An 18,047-nucleotide genomic window follows, 5' to 3' on the forward strand; every position below is an offset into this window, starting at 1 on the left:
TGTTAATGATCTGCTTTTAACATCCTCCGTGTCTGTCTGCATTTCCTTCCCTATGTTTGTTTGAGTATGTGTGTTCACAAATGTGTATGTTTTTTGCAAGTTAATGACAGCAAGTCAGTTACACTTTTTATTTCCAAGCTTTGGCCAGTTTGCATTTCAATCTCAGAAAAATATAAGTAGTAGAGTTTTATGCTTCACATGTATAAATTAAATATTCTTTCATAATTATTATACCTGTTATTCAACCAAAGGTAAGAGGATTCTATTAGCTAAATACGTATTTAGACACTTAATAAAATCCCTTATTCAAGTTCTGTTTCTTAGTTTCAGTTCATGAACAGTAACCACTATTTTGAGTTAAGATCTTGACCATTAAATTTTTAAGAAAAAAGCAATTAGACCATATTATGGATTAATCCCTTGCCAATTTTCATTTTTTAAATCAAAGTAATTTTAGACTTGGGAACTACATAATTTTATGCAGAGAAAGTATGTTTTGCCAACCTTATTAAAATCTTTAAAGACCATATTTTCCATAGGCTTCCAAAAATTATCCCACAAAAATGTGTGGGTGCACCCATCTGTACACATGAATGGGCAACTAGGAGCATAATTATCCAGTTTTGCACATGCAAATGGAGGTGTTTAAGCACAAATTAGCTGACCTCCAGATTCTACTGGTGCATTTTTGTGAGCTGATTAATAATGTTTCTTTGAATTTCATAATACAGGTTAAAACTTTCCTGTAAAATACTGAAATTGCTAAAGTGTTTTAAAATGTTACTGATGCAACAGTGAGATGAGGTGTAGCTTAGTGCCAGGTTTTGGGGCTTATTTTGGTTATAACAACTGTAGGATTCTTTCAGTATAATAAACTCTATTGGTCCCGGCACTGGAGGGATTACTGTCTGCCACTGCTTCTCCAGAAGCAAAATACACGTGTTCCTGCAGGGAAAAACTACTTCTCTAGGATTATAAAAAATTGACCATCAATCTAAGTCTGTATGAGCAATCACAGCCGCTTTCGAATAGGAGTTACTTTGTATTAGGAGCAATTTACCCATCTGGAAGAACAAAAGATATGTGCAAATGTTGAAGTGACTGACTTCTAGCAGATGCTTAAAGAAAGTTAAAATCCCGGCTACTTCCGAGGTGCCTGGCCTCAATTTCTGATCTGGGAATGTAAACTATGTCGAAGAGCTGCTCTAAAAGCCGTGGCAGCTCAGTGGTACCTTGGCTTTGTGCTCCCTACCTGCTGATGCCCTCCCCAGCACATCCCGGGCAGGCTCCTTGCCCACACAGCTGCACAGGGGAGCGGGGAGCAGCCGTAAAGCTTCTGGAATGAAACATGGAAATCAGTGGCTGCATCGCCTCGGTATTAATTGTGTGAGTATTCAAGGGAGGGGTGAGAAATGGGGATGAACCCCCATGAATTGTGCCTTTGTGGGGTGAAGGAAGAGGTCAGAAGTGAGGGGGTTGAGATGTAGGACAAGGATATGAATTTCTTGGATGTAGGGCTAAACTGTGTGTTCGTGCTGCTATGTGAGTTTATGAAAACAAACATTTGTCACGGCTTAAAACCCCAAACATTAATGACCCCCAAAATTCAGAGTTACCCCCAATATTATACCCAAATGTGACAACACTGCTGCAAGTCCTGATGGACAAAGACCAGTTAATGGAAAACTAACTTTATACTGTAATTCAAGATTATTTTAATTTACTTTATTTGCAAAATTTTTCCATTTGTGTTTATGCTTTTGTACATTTGAAGAGGAAGTTTAGGCATTCCTTGATCCATAGAGATTGCTTTTCTTCCTTTTCTTCTCTTTGATTCCGCTTGCCTAATAATAATGGGCATTATCTTATATCCATATTTAATTTTATTATGTCACTCGCATTTCAAGAAAAGGATGTTCTTTTCAAACATTGTAATGCATTTAGTATTTCACTAGTCATCAGTTAAATCAATTTTTCCCTTTATTGGATCTGAATTATAAATCAACTAGTCATTGTATGGGATACTGTATATGAATGTACAGTATATCATTATGATGTATCCTATAATAATGTCTCTTAGACATGAAAACTAAAGATGGTGGTTTAAAGTGCTGAGAGAGAAAAAATTGGAAACATCTGTTAGTAGGAAGTAGAGAAGACTTTTCATTAAAGTTTGTCAAGTGTATTTGATAGGAAGAACACACTGGGCTGTATTCTGCCACCCCTTACATGCATCCACCCCAGTACCCAGCTTGCTTTTTCTATCTTGTGTAGAAAACCCAATATTATCAGAGACACTGAAAAGCCAGCTCTCTACTTTGGTACAGCAGCTCAAGAAATCTGAGATCTGGGGCAGAAGGAGGATTAACAAATTCTAAGGAAAAGGAGATAGAACATATTACATTACAGTCAGTGTCTTTGTTGATGCAGGGGTAATGACAGCTGTGTTACACTTATATTGAGTATGTCAGCAAACTCCTGTGGAAGAAGTGGTGTGGGACAGTTTTGGGCAAAAGCTCTTTTATTTCCAGTTATCCACTACTTGCAAGAAGAGGAAGTCTTAAAAAAAAAAAAAATAATCTGAGGAATGCAAAGATAAGTTGTTTGGAGGCATCTAGTTAGCAGATATCACCACCCAAGCTACTGCAAACAAGCTGGGGGAAAAAAGAAAAAGAAAACAGGAAAAATGGCTTAAAACTTCCAGGATGGTGTATTTTAGCTGAATTTTACAGAAACCCATTTAAGCAGACAAGGGCTGTCTACTTAAGGGAGCTCCCTGTACACAGGGACAAGTCTTTGAGGTGGTGTCCACAGCAGGGATTTTGGCAGTGCATAACTGATGGGTTACAGCTCTGTCTCTGTAAACTCCACTGGGTTGCAGCTTCTGCCAGCACCACCTCACAGCTTTGTCCTAGGGCTGGAAGTGGAGCCACAACAGTTCCATGCTCATCTCATCCATATATCATTTTTGCACACTACCAAAGGCACGTCTGCACATCCGCTTGCGTGTGCTTCTCACTTTATGACTACTTAGGCACAAGGTGAAATACCTTCTGCATCCCTTGAAGAGCACCCACAGTGTGGACCCTTCATCTCTTCTCTGGCTGGTACAACAGTTTAAAAGCCAATATCTCACCTTGCCTCTGCAATTTTTTCCAATTTCTCCCTGCTCCCAGCGGTCCCCAAGCCCCGCCGTTTCCATCATGATTTACAGAACTATAAAATCAGACACAGCAGTTGCAGGGCCCAGCGTGAATTACCCCCCGAGTCAATAGAAAACAGAATATTGCTTATTGATTTGGTCCAGCCTGTTGTGTGGTCGATGGAGAACAAACTAATACAAATAAAATGAATCAATTGGAAGCTGGCTGTGGACCTCGGTGAGTCACATGAAGTAGGTTTCTGATATCCTTTATCATCACGCACAGCCAGTGAAACAAGAGTGCTACTGTCTTCTGCTGGCGCAGGGAGTTACCTCAGGCTATACTGAAAAATGCTTTTTTCTTATTTTTAGACCTGAATCAGCCCATGCCAGTAAATGTATTCTTGTGAATACAGATCCTACTTTGTTGTAATGCCCATGGGAAGGCAGTAGTGTAACCTGTTTGGATGCAGCTGCAGACCACCTGTAGAGAAAGCCAAATTAGGGAGAGACCCCACTGTTCTTTGCATTAATGCTTTTTGTGTTGTGGTCTGACACCCCCCTCCCTCCCCCTTCGATGTATCTCTCTCAACTGGGGAGATGGAGAGCACATTTTAAGACCTTCTGTCCCTTTAAAGCATCTTGTGGTTGAAAGAAGATTTGAAAGACTGTAAAATCTCCCCAGTCACCAATGAACAAGGGTGCACAAGGAACCTTAGCACTTTTAGAATGACTTTTCCTCCTGGTCTTCTTGCAGGTTTGAGAGGTGTTGGGTTTGTGGAGAGGGAGTTGTTTCCTTCTGTTCTTAAAGGGCACATTTATATATTCCTCAAGTAATCTGCATGTTAGGGGAATCTTCTAGTTCTGGAATGGAAAAGTGGTTGTCAAGAAGCAAAGCCCTAACTTGCCACACTTTTTGTCCCATTGTTTCTAAATAAAAGATGGCCAAACAAAGGGAAATAGCACAAGTCTAAGTGAAGTGCCTGTGTATCCTGAATATCTCACTGATCTCACTTAATGACACTGGAATACCCTTCATCTACAGATTTGTCTGTGTTCAGGACAGAGGGCTAGTTAGGCATTTAAATAACTGGTTTGGGATTATATGTCCTTGGAATGAGAAGTAATTTTAATTAGCTCTCCTGTTATCTCACCTGCAACTGCCTAGCCACTTCTGGTGTCTGTAGCTTCTCAGCAGATTAAGCTTTTATTCATTTACCAGGTAGTATTTTGTTGCATAGAGTTGTAACATTCTACCTTATGTCACACAAAAACTGCCTGCAATGAAAATTTCATGTCATTTCTTCTTTTCACCCCATTTCTTCGCAGATGAATCCCACTGTTTTACTAATCGTTGACGTACTAGTTAACACAGGCAGAGTTTGTAGATGGAGGTAATGTCATCAAGCGTTGCCTCATTTTAAATTCCTTCCTATCGCTGGTGATATCAATGTTCACTGCAAAGACACTGATGATACTGAATTTAATTGGTATTTATGTGTAGGGTCATGTGTACTCTCAAAGAAGTTTCTGTGTAACTTTTCCCTAATTGAAATTAGATTGAAGTGTTGCTGTGTACACTGCGACTTAATGGTGACAACGTTGAGCCAGCTTCGGAGCTCAGATGCATGGCACGCATCCCAAGAAATCTGCTATGATGCTCCCACATACATCTATGCATATTTTTATGGTACAAGAGACATAAGGTGTGGAAAAGGAGCAGTCTCTTTAAGGGGGATGTGGCAACCCTATCTGCCAGTCATCTTGCCTCTGCTGTTCTATTCCTTTTACAGCCATTCTGCCTCGCCGGTATCTATAACATCTTTACATATGTGTTTAATGGCTGCACAGTGATTAAAACCCATGGGTTTTAATGAGAGGACATAAGAGGAATGTTCTGGTAGCACTGGTTCAATGTGGAAGCACTTTTGGTCTGATTTGGAGATGGATTTCTCAACATTTTGTATTCTAAATAACATATTTTATAAGACCGACATGGTCTGCAGACCATTTTGGGACTCAGTTTGAGGCTCTCAGCTGCTGTGCAGTGTGAGGGACCACTGCTGATATTGGCTACGATGAAATCTCACCATTAAATAGCTGCAGCACCAATATTTTGACTCCAGAGTAGTGCACCCTCTCCTCTGCAACGCATGCGTAGAGTATGGAAAAGTGACTTCTCACTGGTACAAGTGTTTTGACTGGGAGTTTAATTTATAGCAGCTCATAGAATTGCAGTGTGTAATAAGTGATGTCCTTGAACATTTTTCATGTACTTCTAAGTGACTCTTTAAAAAACATTGGTTTCCCTTGTAAAAATCATTAAACTTGTTAAGGAAGAAGTAGTAGTGTGGGTTAGTAATCATCCCAGTGCTTTACATACTAGTGGATAATTAGCAGCATGAATAAATTAAATACATTTCAGGTATAAAGTTGAGGAAAATCACCAAATATTAGCAAAGCTCCAAAATCGAACTTTTGTGTCGCATGCTGTTTTAATGACTGCAGTTTAAAAATGTGCATAATTCCAAAGAGATCACATGTTTCACATAATAAAAATTACTGTGACATAAAATATATATTTTCTTAAAAAGTACTTGTAATATCAAAAGGACTGTGAAGTATTAGCCATTTAATACAAATTTATCTTTTCTTGCAGATGATTACATTTTCATTTTAATTGCTCACATTTCCCGTTCTGATCTTAATGTTTTATAGTAGTGAAGACATGCCACAAAGAATGAAAAAAAGAAAGATTTTATTTGTTAGCTAACAGTCTTCAGAAGTCCTAATTTGGCCAATGTGTTCTGCTGCAAAGTCTTGGAATGCTGTCTTGCAGTTTCAAAAGTGATCTTATTTGGCTTCCCAGAAACTATTATGCCTGGAGGATGCCATGAGAACAAGGGCTGCCTTGTTAACAAGTAGAAAACTCTCAAAAACAAGATAGGATCCTGATATAAATCATAATTTAGATGCACAGAGCTATGTTCACAACCACAGTAATGTAATTCATTTACATCTAGTTATTACTTATCTCCACCCGAACTCCGAAGTTCAGGAATGCAGCTGCCTTGTGCCTTGTGACTCGTGGGGGTTAGGGAAGAATGACATCACCAAATTTAAGCACATTACCATGCTGACATAGTGGCACCTTGTTTTCCCTTCCGCAGATAGAGCGGGGATTGTGTGCTACCCCCCATTCTCCCAAAGAATACCTTTCTTCCCCTTTCAAGCAGCTGCTCTGTGAAGGGTTGCAAATGTCACTTCAACTAATGATGAATGATGCTTGACCCTTGGACCTGTTACTATGAATTTTATGCAATGCTAAATTAATATGAAAGATCTCTGCTAGAAGACTTCAGCTATTATGCATGCAGCATAAATGATATGTTAAACAATCCAAATTTTTTTCTCATAACCATGGCAAAATGCAGAGCTGCTTTAACGTTCTGATGTGTATTTCCACTTCAGATTAGTATCTTTTTCGTTCGAAAAATATTTTTGGTAAGCAAATCAGTTTGCGAAAAACATTGTCAAAAGGGCAACTGGCCCACATGTCTTTGTTGTTCACGTTTGAATATAATTAATTATGTAAAGCAATAGTTAGTGGGAGCTTAACAATTAGTAGGATCTGTCAAATAGTCACACGGAAATTACTAACTAATTGAACTACTGGTCTTTTATTGTTTCAGGAAGCAGGACAGAGTGTCATTCTTTTATCTCTTAAATTCATTATTATTGCATATCACATTTTTTGAGCAATATATGCTTCCTAATAGATTAATACATAAATAACCCTCCCGGTAATGTCACAGTGGGCAAAACTGTTTGAAATAAAAACACCTGGTTTAATTATTATTCAGATTCATGCTGTTAAAAAATGATAATCCTCTTGCAGTTATATGACATTTTTGAAGCTTTGAATTTCCATCTGTATCTTATATTATGATGTTTCAGGATTGTCGTGAGTTAATTATGTTAACTTTGGAAACATTGCTTGCATTTAGAATGAAAAACTTCAGCTTAAATAGCCAGGAAAGCAGATGCTATCTTTCTTGTCAACTGCTTTGTTGTGTGATGCCTTGAAACTTTTTTATAAGATTCTGTATCCAAAAGAAAGTATAAATCTCCATTTATTTGAAATTTTGCTCTAATCTAATCAATATTTTAATGTATTTCTCACGGGAGGGACCTGAATGCATCTCAAGGAACCAAAGACGCGAAAATCTCTTATTTTATGTTGAAATCCTCTTGTTATTACAAGTCCATTCACAAGACTAATTTGTAGAACAGGAAAAATCCATGTACTGTAAAGTTTAAAAATTGTTTCAAAGCGTACCTCTGCCCTCGTGTAATATACGCCTGTAGGCTTAGGTGGAATAGGAGGAGTTGGAAGCATTACAATTAGAATACACATCCAGATAAAGCCTGGAAAAAGGGAAAGGTAGGAACAAATCTGTGTTAGGTTCTACCACGCAGCAAATGAAAGTGCAAAACATGGATGCGTGCACGAGATGGAGGGAAAGGTGTGAGCTTAGAAAGGATTTGGTGGATGCAGGAGACGCCGCTGTCTCCTCCTTCCACGTGAGACTGTGAGGCGTGTGTGGGAAATGGAAAACATGCCGTGAGTCACCCGAATTTCATCGCACCCCTTCTCTGCCAAGGAGGAACCACAAACACTGCCAAGCGTGTTTACATGTGCCCTGGGGTATTTATGCATCTCCTGAGGCTCAGTGAGAGAAGGTGTGGAGTTGCATGTGGAATTGCACGTGGCAGGGTAGATGGAGTTATTGTTTTAAGCCCACAGTGATCCCCAAATTCCATCTTTTCGATTAAAAAGACCTGGGCAAGGTCTCAAATGTCACTGTGTATGCAGCTCCTCATCCCACCGGTCATGCGATTACACAGATTTCATGAAAGTAGGTTTGATCAGACACTTAGATCTTCCATGTTTTCAAAAGCATCATGTTCCTTGAAAAAAGGCTATTTTCATTGTCACAAAGATGTCAGAGTTTGCAAGCACTGTGCAAGACAAGCAGAAATGTGCAGGACAACTCATGCCTGGATCAAGATACGATCCACTGGTGTGTCTTCAGAATGGAAGTAGCTCTAAAGTTGATGAATTCACATGAAAAAAGTGCCCTTAGCAAGAATCTTCCCTATTCCGGGCAACACGTGATTCTCAAAATGCATAAAAATATTTGAAAATTCATGTTATTATTAGCACTATTATTATCAAAGGACATTTCGTTAACATTTGAAAGTCCTTCAGTGCACTTGAAGATATATTTGTTTTAGCAACTTACATAATCCCCTCCTGTTTAAAGTTTTGTTTTAAACACATACAATTATCATCTCATATGCCCTGATTCAGTAAGCACTTAGAAGCATTCCTATCTTTAACAGCATAGCTAGTCCTGCTAATATCCAGGGAACGGAATTAGAGCTTCAGATATTAGCAAAAAGTAATGCAAATGTGAATTAAGCAACATGGTTTTGAAGTAAGTTGACTGAGGACTTTTTATTTCTTAGGCTGAACGCGAAAGTTTGACAAAAAATAAAAAAATCAAAGCGAGCATTACTGATATTAATAATTATTTTAAAAGTATATAAAGATGAATAATTTAGGCTGGAAACTAGAAGGAATTAGGCACTGAAATAACCTTCTAGTAAGGGTTGTGAAGAAAAATCCTTACTGCTTTGAGGCAGAGCCATCAACGAAAAAAATATATATAAACATATTTAGAAATGTCCATATGTGTGTGTATAGATATATATATATATATATACACATACATATCTGGACAGATAGAATAAGCATAGTATTATTAACAGGTTTTAGCATGTAAGTCACATTCATTAAATTAGATGAAGTTACCTGCATTGTAAAATATGACTATTTCCAAGGTAATAGAATATAAATTTATATCAAATTTATATTCCTACCTAGTGTAACTTTCCATGCAGATAAACCAGCATCTACTTTGGGATTTTGCTATGGAAAACTCTTACCACTTCATGTCTGTACAGGAACCTATGACATGAAGTGATATTCTCTGTTCACTGTATAGTTGATGGCAAACTGCCATATTAGGTAACATTTTCAGCCAAATTTTTGTGACCTGAACCAGGGGAGGTGAAGCCTGAATTATTCTTATGACCCAAACACAGGCCTGGGTTCTCTGGCTTGAGTTTTTCGAGAAAACTGACTTTATTGCTAATAAAGAGAATAAGTAATTCCTAAAGGCAAGGTGCAAATGTGAAAGTGTGAGTTTGAAAGTGCTTAACGAAACTGTCCTTTCTTTTTGAATAACTTGAATAAAGTGTCTAAATGACCTCTTCCGAACCAGAAGAGAATATAGAGAAGAAATTAAGCTTTATTGGTAAATTAAAGCCCAAATCCCATGGTTGATGAGAGATATGGTCCGTTTGAAATAGTTACAGTTTCAGACTTTCTCTTCTACAATCAGCGGGTGGAGACCAACATAATCCAATTAATTGTAATTCCCTTTTGTGGCACTGGTACAGTGGTGAATGATATAGTAAGTCCATTGAAGTCTTATCTCTGGTCAGATAATCCAAATGGATTCATATTATGAAATAGTCCTTTATAAAAGTTCTGATGAACAGAAGTGTTTTGACTTTAGTGAACTGAAAGATAAATGCTATACAAAATAAAATGTTTTGTCCTTGACATTTGCAGGGTTTGTGTGTACCTGATTCCATGTAAGGATACTTCTTTCAGCTGGTCCATTTCAAAGAGCCCTTTCATTAAAAAATAAAAATCTAGAATTTGTTCTCTGGGCATTCTACAAACCTGTGTGTAGGAACAGAGATTTATACATGTGGTTAATCTTTATTCTTGGAAATACTCCCATTAAAATAAATGGAATTACAGATATAAGGAATATAGGAATAGCATTTTGAGAATTGTTTAGTTTTCTATTTTCCTAATAAAATGATAAACTAATACTTCATTGATAATCCTTACAGCTGTGAACAAGCCATATATGTATGTTCCTTTGCAGTATTCCAAGAGGACTAGGGGAATTGCTTAATTTTAGCTTAAGCTTTGATCTATTTACATTTGGAAGTCATTTACATAAAGGAAGTTATAATGATCTTTATTGTTTTGTTAATTATTTCCTTTGATTATTGAAACTCACTCACTGAGGCACAAGCTTATTGTTACTGGGGTCAGTCCCAATAAGATATTTGGCTGCTTGCAACAAGTCAGGATTGGGTGGTATTCTTGCTTTTTGAATTGTTTTCGTGCAGACCCTTTCAGTTTAACAATCACTGGAGACAGGACTGATTTAATGCACCAGTTGTCTGAGCCAGTGCTTCATATTTTGTATTTCTCCTTTCCTTTAGAGTTTTCCATAGCAAGCCCACGCTACGGCAGGAGTGTTTTTGCTTGTAGCATGTTGAAATCTCATATTTACTAAAGGATACTGAGATGCCATTTGTGGAAGACAACACACTAGACCATATATTGAGGTCAGATCTGTGCAGAGTGTCTCAAAAATAGTCTTTTCCTTTTTTACTTTTTTTTCCCCCTTAAAGTGTCTGGTTGAAATTTAATACAAAGAATTTTTTACCCTTTGGGGTGCATTACATATGAAATAATTTATGACCCATGAATCACAAGAAGGCAGTGAATTAGGTTTCAGATAAGTCTGCCAAATATTACAAAACATTGTGTACAGATTTTTGGACTATGAAAAGTCTTTTGACAAGAATGGAAATAGAAGCAGTGTTAGAAACAGCAAGAAAGGGAAGAACAGAAGAGCTATATGACAGAATCCTAAAGCACTCTGAGTTAGTAGCACAATTAAAAAGATATGAATATGAACATACTTTTGAAGTATGAAAATGGGACAGAGAGTCATTGTCCAATTCCTCTCTGTATTAGATCTTGAGAGCCTTCAATTTATTTAAAATGTAGATTTGTGGATGCTGATACACATAATTCTGATAAAAGATATGACTGTAAATGGGGAAGGAAAAAAAAAAAAAACCTCTAAAATTAGATTGCAGAGAAGCTTACTGGAGAGCAGTTACACAATAAAAAAAATGTTAATAACAAATTTGAAGTCAGGAGATATTTACCTTCCTAATGTATGTATACACAACATACAAAACTGAGAGAGAAAGATCAAGTCGAACTCAGAATTCAGAATGGACTTTTGCCTTTGAATAGTAAAATGTGTCCTGAAAGGTAAGTCTCTGATCTAGGCAAGTGTTTAGTGTTTGTGTTCTGTAGTCATTAGTCTGGATCAGAATAAAGAGCGAAGAATAAACAGAAAGACAAAAATAAAGTATGCTTTAACTATGAGGAAAAAGTTGAAGTTAATGCTCAACAGCTAACTAGAATTAGGCAGAGGACAGAATCTTACCACCATAAGACAGATGTAATTTCCCCTCTGCATAGGCTTTTTACTTCTATGAGTTGCAGAAATTCTGCCAAGCCCTTTCCTTGTGCTCAGGCAGCCTTGGTGCTCCAAGGCTGAAAAAACTCCCCAGTGGGAGTGTAGGAGCTGGGTGGGAGTTCCCCTGTGCTCTTTCCTTGTCCCTTTCTTTAAGCCCCTGGGGGTATCTGACTATTTCTTTGGCCCGAAATGAAGGAGTATTCTGGCCCTGCAGGTCTCAGTTGCTCAGGCTGTGTCTGCCTGCTCCTACTCTTTGTTTACAAGTCACCTCCAAGCAAGTCTGGCAGAAGTATGTTGATCTGTAAACAGGTGGTCTACTTGTTCTTAAGGAGCTTTCAGCTGCATTTTGAGGGGATATATTCTATATTTAAAATCATTCCTTTTCCCATACGGAATAGTTGATTCAGCTAAATTTAATGAATTTTGAAAGCACATATAATTATAATCCAATTACAGTAATTATTTCTTCAGATCACAATGATAGAATATGCTAAGTCAAAACTAATATCTCTGCCATCTAAGCTGTAGCAGGTATTAGCAGCGAATAACACATGAGTATCTTCTTGATGATACCTGTTTCTGGCTACCAAAAGGATTCTCCTTTCAGTACCACTGCATATTTTTATGCTTCCAGTTTCAAACAGCATCTATAGCACAGAAATTTCCGCAACTCTGCGGCACCATCCAACCACTTTTCTAAACCTTTGAACTCCTCAAATGCCTCCATGATGTACCATTCCTGAACTCAAATGCTCTGAGTCTTTTTCACAGAAACAATGAGATAGTTTATCCCCCTCTTACTCTCTGGACTTTGTGGAATTATATGAGGATGAATATGACCCAGTGTGCCCATGTACAGAAATCTTTTCTGTTTCTGGCTCAGACTGAGATTTAAGTTAGCAGTACTTGATTGTTCCAGCATGCCCCCAGGTCAGAGAACTGTCATTCCAGAGGACTGGAATAAGCAGCAGCCTGGATGCACATAGAGATATTCTGCATTTTAGCTTAAGTTGTTCAGTAATTTGTGCCTGGGCTCCATGGAAATGGGCACTCCAGTAAAAAACACATTCTCAGGCATTGTAACATCACAGCTTAAATTTTCTGTTAAAAGGGCATGGCAGGTTCCTCCAGCAGAGGAGGAGTAATGCACACAAGCTTTCTTTTGCTGACTATATCCTTGACAATTCATCAGCACTAGCACTGGATGGATTCAGCAGAAGCTGCTTAGAAATCCATGGTAGACAAAATTTGATGACTTGCTTAGCTGACAGTTTCTTTGATTTGTTTAAACACTCTTGGAAGTGAGGGACCATGCATTGAGTGCAGGAAGGACAGTGGAGCTTCCAAAACTAGCAAGGGAGAGCGGAAGAACTCCAAAAAATCAGGCTTAATGAGCAAAGTATGGATGAGCAAACAGTGGAGGTTTTTTTTCTGTACTGTTTGGTCAAAGTTCCAGGGGTTTTATGCACTTTGGAGGCTCTGTATAAACTGCAATGGCAGGACAGGATTCACTGCAGGGGAGGAAACTCAAAATCATGTGCTGCATTGCCAAAGGTTTGAGCTCCTTGTCATATGATGAGCAGGAGCCTTCACCACCTCACAGTATCCCATTGCTGCCATGCCTCCTGACATCCCTGTGCTCTAGTGCTACTCTAAATTGTGTGATCACTTTGAAAGAAGCTGCTTGCCCCAAGAAGGCTGCTGTGTCTGTGCACTACTGATCAGAGAAGCTGTGTCTCGTAAAATGCAGGTACAGCTATTGAACAAACACACCTCTCAGTGTACAAATTAATGTTTTTGCTGTCAGCCATGGGAACAGCTCTCACAAAGGGATTTCATGATGAAGGAGTGCTTCGCTAGCTGATGCAAGTGGAGAAATTTCTCCTGAATGTGCCCTTTCATTTTTTATTTATTCAAAATTTTGAATGAACAGAAAATTATTTTTGATGAATATAACCATTAAAAATAAAAAGAGGTGTCTTCAAGTTTGAGAAAGAAGGGCAGTGACACTGGACAGTTTGTCTTTTACTAGTATTTGAATGAGGAATTTTCTTTTTCTCTTTTAACCACAGAACTCTGTTTTGGATCTCTCAGTAGTAAAATGCCTATTTTACTATGGGATGAGTGAGTCCAGGAAATTTCCCAGGCTTTCAGTCAACTGGGGATGCTTTGTGCCCACTCAGCTCTACTGCAACGATTTTGATGTGAGAGGTATTTTATGGATTAGTTAACAGTGCTGTGCAGGACTTTCTCCAGGGGAGATCTCACTCAACAGATGCACTGGTCATTGGGATGAAACCTCCAGTGCTCTGAAGTCTCCCACACTGGACCTGGGGGTTGATCCAACTCTGAATGCCAAAGTTCAGGGAGTACAGAGGTGGCAGATGTTGTACCCAAGTGCTCCCCATGAAGGACATTGTCATCCCAGTGCTGCCATGTGCTGCCAGCAGCAGGGAAATGATGGAAAAGGCAGCAATGTCAGCAAATGGATCACAGTGTGAGACTCAACAAGACACATCTCACTAAAGTCTTCAGAAAGTTTTTTGAGGGCACAACCTCCACAGCAGAGCAGGCATAGGTAGTTGGGTTTGCAGGAATTGCTTTTTGGGGTCATCCAAGAGCTGCAGGAATATGTAATACCCAAAGTGGAGTAGGACTTCTGAAAGGTTATGCTCTGGTGTGTAGTGGCACCATGGGCAAGAGATAGTGTAGAGCTGGGAAAATACAAGCTATGAATTATCTGAAAAGACAACTGAACCAGCAGTGCTCTCAAAAGACTGCATTTGGCTCCTAGAGATTAGTCTACATACCAGGCAGGGCATGTGGTTAGAGTAACCACATCCATTTTCTTTCAAAACTGAGCTCTCTGTACAGCTTTGGTTGATTTTCATATTTTCTTTTTTTTTCTCTCTTTAGTTGATCTTTCCATAGATTACTTTCTTCCTTTTTGAACAAGGATAACCCCAGGATGGTACATTTAAACCAAAGCTGAACTCCTGTTTGGTTCTACTGCAGACATTGCGAGTCCCATTAAAAATGTGTATTGTTGAAAAGGCTGATTTGCTAAGAATAAAAACACAGTAAAACACATATTCCCTTCACAAATGTATTGTATATCAATTTTTTTTTTAAATAATAACCTTGACAAGTGCCCACACTATTTTTTTTCCCTTAATGTGGTCTTTATATTTTCAGCCCGAGTATTAGCATAAATTTTATGGGATTTTCTGGGCATATTTGTGTCTGTATCTAAGATATATGATATCAACTGGCAGTGATGGTTGAACTAATCAAATACTACTGACAAGTTAAAGCAAATTTTTAGGACTGTGAGATTTTGAGCATCTTCCCAGATACAGTGTCTCCTGACTGAAAGCAGTCCTTGACTGTCAAGTTTAAATACCAGATTTGGGACTTAATCTTTATATAAGCAAAACACCCCAATAAGAAATATGTCTGAGTAAAGTCAAAAAGTCAGGTCCTCCCCTTAAGCCCAGCCTGAAATGTGTGTGTGTGTGTTTGTTTATGGCCCTATTGCCATGGTATGTGAGAGATTCCAACCAGTGGGAACCAACAGAGAGTCTTACATTGAATGGACTCCTATTTTCTTTTCCTTTTTTTTTTTTTTTTTTACTTGGCATTTGTTCCTTCTAGCAAACATTTTTAAAAACTCTCTTATTGCTAGAGGGAAAATTGACACCCTTTGCTTTCACGATGATACATTCCTAACACGTTTCCTTGAAGAGCTGGAAATGGTGCAAAAATCTGGTAAGATAAGTCCCTATAAAGCCTTAGAAGTCAAGCATTCCACTTTAGACATTTAAGACAAATGCATGGCAAAAACAAGTTGTGTTTCTTTTTTTTTTTTTAAGGTTTCTACTTAAAGTTCTGTGCCAAAGCTACAGTACTTATACATTTTCTAAATGTGTTTTAAGCAATAAGTTGTACAACATTTTTAGAACATGTGTTAAGCTATTTCTCTAAGAATGAAGCTCTTAACAAAACATAAGCACTCTGCATGAGATCTTAGCAGCAAAGTGCTTAAAAGATAAAGTAAGAATTGGTACCATGGGAAGAACACCAGCTGTAGAGCACACAGGTCCATTATGAGAAGTATGGTAGTGGGTAGGGAGAAAATGATTTAATCAGGAGTAAAACCAATTTTATTATAAGGGCACGCAGGGGGTGTGGCACCATAGTGAGAGGGACATTTCAAAATATCTGACAGATTTCAACAATGTGAAAACCCACCCTGTTCTTTAAAGTGACAGTAAACCCCATCAGGTCTCTCTTTTTGATGCTATTGTTAACAGTTGACTGTTTAAAGCTGGCCTGCTAAGATGCTGTCGATCTAGTTCAATAGTGTGTGGCAAAATAAAAGGCTAATTGTTGAAATACGATCAATCAAATATGATCTCAGAGTCTAAAGAAGATCCCCTCTGGTAACTCATTTGAGATCAAATCATTACTTTTATGATTGAGGTAATTGAATGGGAAAAAAAGAAAGAAAGGGAAAAAAAAAAAAGAGGCTTGAAACCAAAGAAGCAAACAAGACATCTAAATGAAATGCACAAGTCTGCCTTTGTTCCAGCTTTGTCTCACATTTCTCCAAGTTAAGGAATTGGGTCCATTCCTTTATTTGCATACATTTCCTGAATCCAGAAATTTTGAAAGCATTTTATAACACTTATTAAATAGAAGTTGAAAGATGAGTCCATTTTGAATAAGATTTTCTGCCCAAAAGTAAACTCCATGGTGAGAAAACCATTGCATTAAAGTACTGGGATCCGGAATTGTGGGTGTCCATGTGTTTCCTACAATTTTAGCATTTTGTTTAACAACAGTTCAGTAAAGAGGCTGCTCTTGAAACCAGCTGAACTGCTAAACATGAAATTTCAGTGACATTTAGTAAAACATTTCAGGACTATGTTGCTTCAAATTAAAATTGTTCAGCAGTTTTCATGGTTGGCCCCCGATTTGCATTGAGACTGAAAATTTCTAGAAGAGAGAATCATAGCACATGGGAAAAAAAAGAAAACTCCATTTTTGGATTAACAAAACTTGGAGTAAGTGTGTGTCATTTTAATTTGGACTAATAAGGATCTGCACTTTCCTCGAGTTTTATAGGGATTATGATCTCATTGTTTGTTATGTTCTAACAGTATCACACTCCTAGAATTAAAAAGAAAGAAAAAAAAAGACAAACCCAAAGAAAAATAAAATAATCACCCAATCTTGTTTTATTTTTATTAGAAACTTTATTTTAGCATTTAGTTTCTTTTATATTTAAATTCCTTAGCTCAGTCAAGCTTCAAAAGAAAACATTTTTTTTTTGTTTGCAAAACAGTTTTGGAGGCACTTGTGGTTTGTCTTTAGTGTGTTATCATTTTTGACAGCTTTGCATAGCCTAGGTAGGCCAACAGGGGTCTGTCTAATATTGTTGCTGGGCAAATCTTCCTCCCAGAGATGAAAACCAAACAAAATATTTTTGAAGCAGTAAGAAGGAATTAATATCCTTTCTCTCACAGTCCTCTATTCCTTGCTGACATTACATTCAGGCAAGGAAAAAAAAAAAAAAAAAAGGAGAGAGGAGAAAAGCGTTACCCATTATTCCCTTGTACATAGCAAGGCTAACACATGTAAAGCAATAACTCATTTTCTATTGCCATGTTTAGCATATGTCTCCTGTTGGCTCAGCAAGGCCTTTAGGCCGGTCCCTTGAGCCGTCCATCGTTGGCAACTCTTAGCCCCTCGGCCTCAAAACCAAATAGCTTTGAATCATGTTGAGCTGTGATGCTAATTTTCATACTGATGCATTATGGGAATAAATGTATCTGACATACTGTGTCAATGGTGCTGTCTCTTTGTGTCTCTTGTTTTTTTGTTAGCTGCATTCCTACAGATGGTATTCCATTGAAAATGTTCTCTTCCTACAAAAAAAAAAAAAAAAAAAAGAAGGAAAAAAAAAAAACATGCACAGCACCAAACCTCTAGGTGCAGAAGGCTGTTAACGGTTGCTGATGATAGTAGGCAAACATTAACATAATAATTAGTGTCTTGTAATTGTTTCATTAAAACCAGTTGTTCCATTTCTCCTCGTGTTTTCCCAGAAGAGAAGCTGAATTTGGACGACAGCCAGTGGGAGGACATCCACGTTGTCACCGGAGCACTCAAGATGTTTTTCAGAGAGCTGCCTGAGCCGCTGTTCCCATACTGCTTCTTTGAACAGTTTGTGGAGGCGATAAGTAAGTACATCAGATACAGCAGGAGCTCGTGAAATAGCCTGTTATATAAAAATAATAATAAACTTAAAAATAGAAGAACAGAGGCATCTCAAATCTGACTTACCTTCCATTATCCGTGATCCTGCCTTTTTATTGTTTTTGACTGCCTTTTATCTCCTACAGCGTTTAGGTATTTAACTGGAAAGAAGAAAAAAAAAATCAAATTATTGATCTATAAATTTTGTCTAT

General features: G+C 37.9%; 1 protein-coding gene across 2 annotated transcripts in view; it reads left to right on the forward strand.

The window, feature by feature from the left end:
• The window catches only part of ARHGAP15 (Rho GTPase activating protein 15), a 331,924-nt gene that overhangs the window by 251,767 nt on the left and 62,110 nt on the right, over positions 1 to 18,047 (forward strand). For both annotated transcript variants that reach the window (XM_064661638.1, XM_064661637.1), the window contains exon 12: positions 17,685 to 17,819. In XM_064661638.1, the coding sequence (XP_064517708.1) occupies positions 17,685 to 17,819 (135 nt within the window). The remainder of the gene's footprint in view (positions 1 to 17,684; positions 17,820 to 18,047) is intronic.

Source organism: Pseudopipra pipra, chromosome 7 (genome assembly GCF_036250125.1).
Source record: "Pseudopipra pipra isolate bDixPip1 chromosome 7, bDixPip1.hap1, whole genome shotgun sequence".
Classification (NCBI taxonomy): Eukaryota; Metazoa; Chordata; class Aves; order Passeriformes; family Pipridae; genus Pseudopipra; species Pseudopipra pipra.